A 5,867-nucleotide genomic window follows, 5' to 3' on the forward strand; every position below is an offset into this window, starting at 1 on the left:
TGATGCTGCCAATAATCTATCAAAATTATGTTTCACAGGTTACATGACTTTTTTTAGAACAGCAATTTATCCTAATGCTTGCCACCTACTCAAGAGACATTATCAGACAGTGATTAGTAGCTGCGATCCAGCAGTAGATTAGAATAAAGTATAAGACAAATAAAGTATAATAACATTAGTGGAATCTAAAGCATCTTTGCTGATCTTTAAAAAAATAATGTAAATCTGTTACATTATTCTATTAACACCCCCCAAACTTAATCTTAAATCCTTATTTTATGAAATATTGTGGTTACAAAAGCTGATAGCACTTTATATTAATGTCACACTATTAAGTATTGCTAAGGTATTAGTAAAGTATTAACAAGTGCTACATTCATCATTGATATAGTATTACCCCTCCTTACTATGTTATATATGAATACAAACGCATTATTATGACTATGATGACAGTCAATAAAGTTCTACTCTTGACGTCCATTGATGTGCCTTTTCAATGTCACACTTAGCCTTTTTATAGATGTTGTTTTTATAATAAGCCCCACGTTTCCAGAGGGTGGAGGGCATGTTTTCTCTACAGAAACAGTTATGTGTGAGGGAATGCAGAGTGGTCAGTGGACATCTGTCTCTCCTGCTGCTTTGAGCATGTACATGACAAAAGAATTTCCCTCGGGATAAATAAAGTTATTCTTATTCTTATCTTCAAGATGGTGTGGGTTCTTGAGCTAAAAAGTTAGCAGCTGAGTGATGGATTTAGAGTAGAAATGTCCCCAGCTTCTCACAGACAGTTTAGAAAATTTGTACATCGACAAACACTGTCGAGCTGTCCAGTTCATTCATTCATACAAACTTGCACAAACCCTTGGTACTTTCTGTCACAACGTCTCTCAGAGCAGGCCATCGATCACAACCACATTCACTTCACCCTACAAAGTTCTTCACAATAAAACAGAAAATCAACCTCACCAACATAAAAACAAACCATATATAATGCAAATGCTTTTTTTTAAACTTATTAAACACATTGCACTCCTTTTAACATGAGTTTTAAAACTTTCTCTAAATATAACCATTGTTATTTTACATTTTAACATGGATTTTAACATTTTTAATATTTCAACACATTTTAATAGTTTTCAGTTTTACCTGGTTTCAAACTAGTAAGTTGATTAATTAAAACAAATAAACCAGTTACAGAAAATCAGGAAAATATAAAATAACAAACAAAAAAATTCACATGTACTAAATAAATCAATAGGCTAATGCATAATAAACCATGTTTGTTTATAAATAATCTATATTCATATGTATCATTTTGATAACAATAATGCTAATATTTGTATATAAAAAATATTACATTTATTAATTGTGTAAATTCCCTGCACCTCTCACGCGCGTCCACATGACGTCCAAAAAATGTACACAGTACAAAGTTAAAATGTTGAACGTCAAATTGGGTCAGGGCTGGACGTCAAAATCATGGACCAAGTTTAGATGTCGTACAGATGTCCAGAATTGGTGATTGACCAATGGACCCAATATAGACATGAGCTATTGGACGTCTGTCTGACGTCCAATATTTTGTGGTTCACATAGGTCAATTTTGTTGAAGTGTTTTAAATTGCACTGATGCATTAAAGAATGGTTAAGATGATAAAATATGCATGTTAAACAAAAGAAAGATGGGAAGCCCCCTTGGCAAGTAAGTAAGCATTTATTTAAATATTTAGCGTCATAGTAAATCAGCAAAATGTATATTTTACACTTCCAAAAGAGCATTAAAAATACAAACTAGACAATAACACAATGTGATGTTAAAATTCTTACATGTTATTATAATATAATTTGTGGGTTTCAAAAGTAAAATAGAAGACATATGTTGTATGACATTGTTGTTTGTCATACAAACATTTGTAATTGGTAATATCACTTAAAATTCAGTTTAAAAATAGTTATTTTACTGCAGAAGCACTGATATCAGAGTAGACTGTTGCTTCCTCTTCTGCTTTTTCATTTCTTCTCACTAGTTTGCCACTTTTCTTTATGGTGAAAGTTGCTACTGAATAAACCATCGAGTTCTCACCTCTCTGAGGAAATACATACAATTTTTGGAGATAAATAAAGTGAAAAAAAAATTCAAATGCCATTAATTTATCTTTGTTTCTGATTTACACCTTACCTCCTGATTCTCATGATTGCCGCTGGTTGTTCCAAGATCTGTGTCTGAAACAAAAAAATTAAGATGAAAGACACTCTTGGCTAGGGATGGGTATCGTTTAGGTTTTATCCGATACCGGTGCCAAATCGGTACTTTTGAAAAGGTGCCGGTGCTCAAACGGTGCTCGAACCGGTGCTTAAAGAATGGAGAACACAAAATTGGTCCAAAAACCTCTCATATTCAGCTGGTTTTTTGTAAAAAGATAACAATGTTAGCCTTTTCTGCAGCTATGGGGCATATATGGTATCACTCTTAGCTGGAAGCAGTGCTTAAACAATGGAAAAAATACAAACTTTGTCCAAAAACCTCTCATGTTTAGCTGTTTTCCACTTTTTCTTTGGTCATTTTAACCTTTTTGGCCAGGGTGAAGGGAGCATCTGCCATCAAACAAGAAGACAGCCGCATGTAGCTATGATGATGTTTGTCATAGCTACATGCTTGATGTTTGCTAGTTCACCTTACATGCATTAATGTAATAACGTGGTTAGCCTACTCAACGTAAATTACACACGAACAACATTAAGCTACTCACGCAGAGAAGAACGGCTGCTGCTGCCATCCAATACGGCGCATTTCTCGGCTTTTAAAAAAAAAACGCTATGCGTCGCCAGGTGTTTCATCGGATTCTTGGTGTTACCTCCTTTGACAGTATCACAGTATCAGCTTAAAGCACTTGTTGCAGGCTGCTGAGTTTGCATATTTTGCTGTGAAGTACAGCCAGACTTCTGACCGCTTCGCCTTGGGCATTTTTAATCTGTAGCTCTGCATAAAAGAACGTACGTACCTGGACCCGCCTACTATCCTCGGAAACATAAAATGATTGGCTAGAAGTGTATCACAGCTCAGGAAAAAAAAGCACCGAAATAAAGCACCGAAATGTGCACTGCTTTTCGGTCTGGTTACTACCGTTTATGTCAGAACCGGTGCCATCATGGCACCGGACACCGGTACCCATCCCTACTCTTGGCTGATTTTAAAAAACAACTATGTAAATCAATTCAATTCAGTTTTATTTAAAATCACAACAACAGTCACCTCAAGCTTAATCAAGTGACGCTTTTGCAAAATAATGTTAGATAGAGAAGGGAGAACTTACCAGGGCAGCAAACACTTAATTTCTTGATGAGGTAGGCTATAACAAGTAGACTTGTAGCCAGTGCAGCAGATAACAGAAAGAGAACTGTATTGGCCTTCTGCAAGTCCCATGTGCTGGGCCCTAGAAAAATATAAGAATCCCATCATTAGGATTTTTGTTGTTGTTGTTACATTAGAAATTTGACACCAATGTATTCAGCTGATATTAATATATTCTGAATTATTTGATAAACATTGGACATTTTACCCTTAATGTTCAGCTTTGTTCCATTTCCAAAAACGATCTGTCCACATGTGGCCACAGCACAGTAGTAAGACCCAGCATCAGCAGTGTTGACGTTCTTGGAGAAGCTATAGTCACATTTGTATTGCGAAGGATCCTCGGCACTCTTGTTACATTCATCACCAGTATTTCCATGAGCATAGATTAGACTGGGTTGAGACTCTTCTGTTCCAGCTCTGAACCAAAACACACTGTGATTTCCAGAACAAGTTTTCTTCTCAGTGTTAGAGAGGAGTGAACACTGCAGAGCCACTGGATCTCCTTGATAGACATGATCAGATGGAGGCATTTGAAAAATGTCAGTGACATCAGGTTCTAGTTCTGGAAAATATAAAAGACGAAATAGTTAAAATATTTCATTCACTTCACTGAGAAAAATAAATATAAGATTTTTCGAAAAAATAAAACATATTGACCTTTAATTGTAAGAAACGTTCCTTTTAAAAATGTCATAGCAAGCTGCCTGACTTTTATACAGTAGTAAAGGCCAATGTCACTAAGATTAACTTTACTTATTTCAAGAGTAAAAGTTCCAGGCTCTTGTTTTGCTGTAATATGGGGAGTTTTGTTAACACCATTATAGTCAAAGGTGAATGTTCCTCCCAAGAATTCAACTGAGCTTCCAGAAACTATCCTTATCCAGTACATGGTTTCTTTGTACTCAGCTACTCGGCGTGGGCATTTCAGAGTCACATAATCTCCAACAACTAAACTCTTTGTTTCAAAGAATAGATCATCTGTGCATCCTGAAAATAAAATGTGAAAAAAAGCAGTGAGAGATAGATTTGTAAGTGCTAAATTGTACAAATATATGAATAAATAAATAAATAAACTTACTACCAACTCTGACGCTCAGCAGTATGTAAAATATTATCAGCATTTTCTGATTAATCCACTTGCAGCTCATTTCTATTAAAGCACACAGCATTTAAAACATATTATAAGATGATGCAACATAATCACATCAAGTGGGAGGGAACAATTTTAGAGCAATCTGATTGGCTTTTTATTACGTTAGTGCTTCACTGCACTACCACAGTGGAAATAACATCAACCATCTTTCCAGTCTAAACATATGAAACAACACCATCAACATGCTTTTTTTTATGGTGGGTTTCTTCATTTCTGAGGGCGTAAACGTAAGAGATGACACAGTAAACTAAAACACAAAAACAGAATTGTCTGGATATTTTCTAGAATATAGAGGCAACAGACTTTATCTTACCTAACACGGTCAAGCTATTTAGGACTCATAAAATTGTTACCATTATTAGCATGACCCACTATCATAACATAAATAAGTGAGGAACTTTTTAAAGCATTCGTTGCTTTGAAAAGTATAATTTAACATTTAGCCTGGCCTTGGTTTATGGTTAACCTTAAGCTAAGGAGTACTTTCTTAAGGTTAGGAAACACATTGTAATGGTAAATTAACTGTTACAATATTGCTGTAACAATATCAATTATCTAATTCAACAATTTAATGTTGTAAAGAACATGTGATATAAATAATTACGTAAACTGAATTACTATGAGTCACACCCCCTAAACACTGGATCTCTCATTTTCCTTAATGCACCTGAAAGGCATTTTAGTAAAGTTTCCTTGACTAATCTGCCCAATACTCATGCTTTTATAATGTAATTTTACACTTTGCTATACAATTATCCGTGCTATCTCAAAACTGCAAAGATGTCCAAAATGAATGTATCACCAGAGATTACCAGGCTCAACCGCTGCCACTTATCTATTTATTACATTTTAAAAAATACATTTACAAGTCTCAAAGCCTCAGTCTCAAAACCTTACACTACCAAGTCTGAAATACTCTGCTTAACTATGTCCAACCTTTCGCTACAACAATGCATAATCGGACAGTAGCTGCCCAAGATTCGATTCAGAAGTTTAGATTCAACTTTACTGTCCCTGTGCAAAATGCAGTTAATGACATGAACATTATTAATGATTACCAACAAATTTCAACTGCTGCTTCACCTGAAACACACAAAGAGACACAGAAGCATTGTTGTGTTTAGGCTTTCAAGCAAAGGCATGGATCGGACTTTACTTCCTGTCTCTGTTTTAATCTCAAGTAACTGGTCTGGCATCACTGTTTTTCCTAAAAAAGGAAAATGTAATGACACTATATTATTAGTGTGACTAACATTTATATTTAAACAATTTACAAGAGCTGTTAAAGTGTATATGAGAAAGGGACACATACAGAGATCTGCTTAGATTTGGTGTGATCAGTAAAAGCTACAATTTACT

At 35.0% G+C, this 5,867-nt stretch overlaps 1 protein-coding gene across 1 annotated transcript; it reads right to left on the reverse strand.

The window, feature by feature from the left end:
• Positions 1-1,860: 1,860 nt before the first annotated feature.
• On the reverse strand, positions 1,861-4,479 carry LOC146581527 (hemicentin-1-like). The gene is made up of 6 exons (XM_085283676.1): positions 4,434-4,479; positions 4,013-4,342; positions 3,561-3,917; positions 3,315-3,434; positions 2,173-2,217; positions 1,861-2,083 (listed from the first exon to the last, which is right to left on the reverse strand). The coding sequence occupies exons 1-6, from the start codon at positions 4,474-4,476 to the stop codon at positions 1,953-1,955; spliced, it is 1,026 nt and encodes a 341-aa protein (XP_085139802.1). The 5' UTR covers positions 4,477-4,479; the 3' UTR covers positions 1,861-1,952.
• Positions 4,480-5,867: the final 1,388 nt, after the last annotated feature.

This window comes from Mchenga conophoros, linkage group LG2, assembly GCF_057382185.1.
Source record: "Mchenga conophoros isolate Kocher_MC1m ecotype Shallow Benthic linkage group LG2, M_conophoros_male_GT1.1, whole genome shotgun sequence".
Classification (NCBI taxonomy): Eukaryota; Metazoa; Chordata; class Actinopteri; order Cichliformes; family Cichlidae; genus Mchenga; species Mchenga conophoros.

Excerpts from the sequence above, each read along its gene's own strand:
- LOC146581527 (XM_085283676.1), bottom strand. The coding sequence starts at position 4,476 with ATGCTGATAATATTTTACATACTGCTGAGCGTCAGAGTTGGTA. Across the intron at positions 4,343-4,433 it reads GCTGAGCGTCAGAGTTGGTA|GATGCACAGATGATCTATTC; the intron begins GTAAGTTTATTT and ends TTTTATTTTCAG. Across the intron at positions 3,918-4,012 it reads AACGTTTCTTACAATTAAAG|AACTAGAACCTGATGTCACT; the intron begins GTCAATATGTTT and ends TATATTTTCCAG.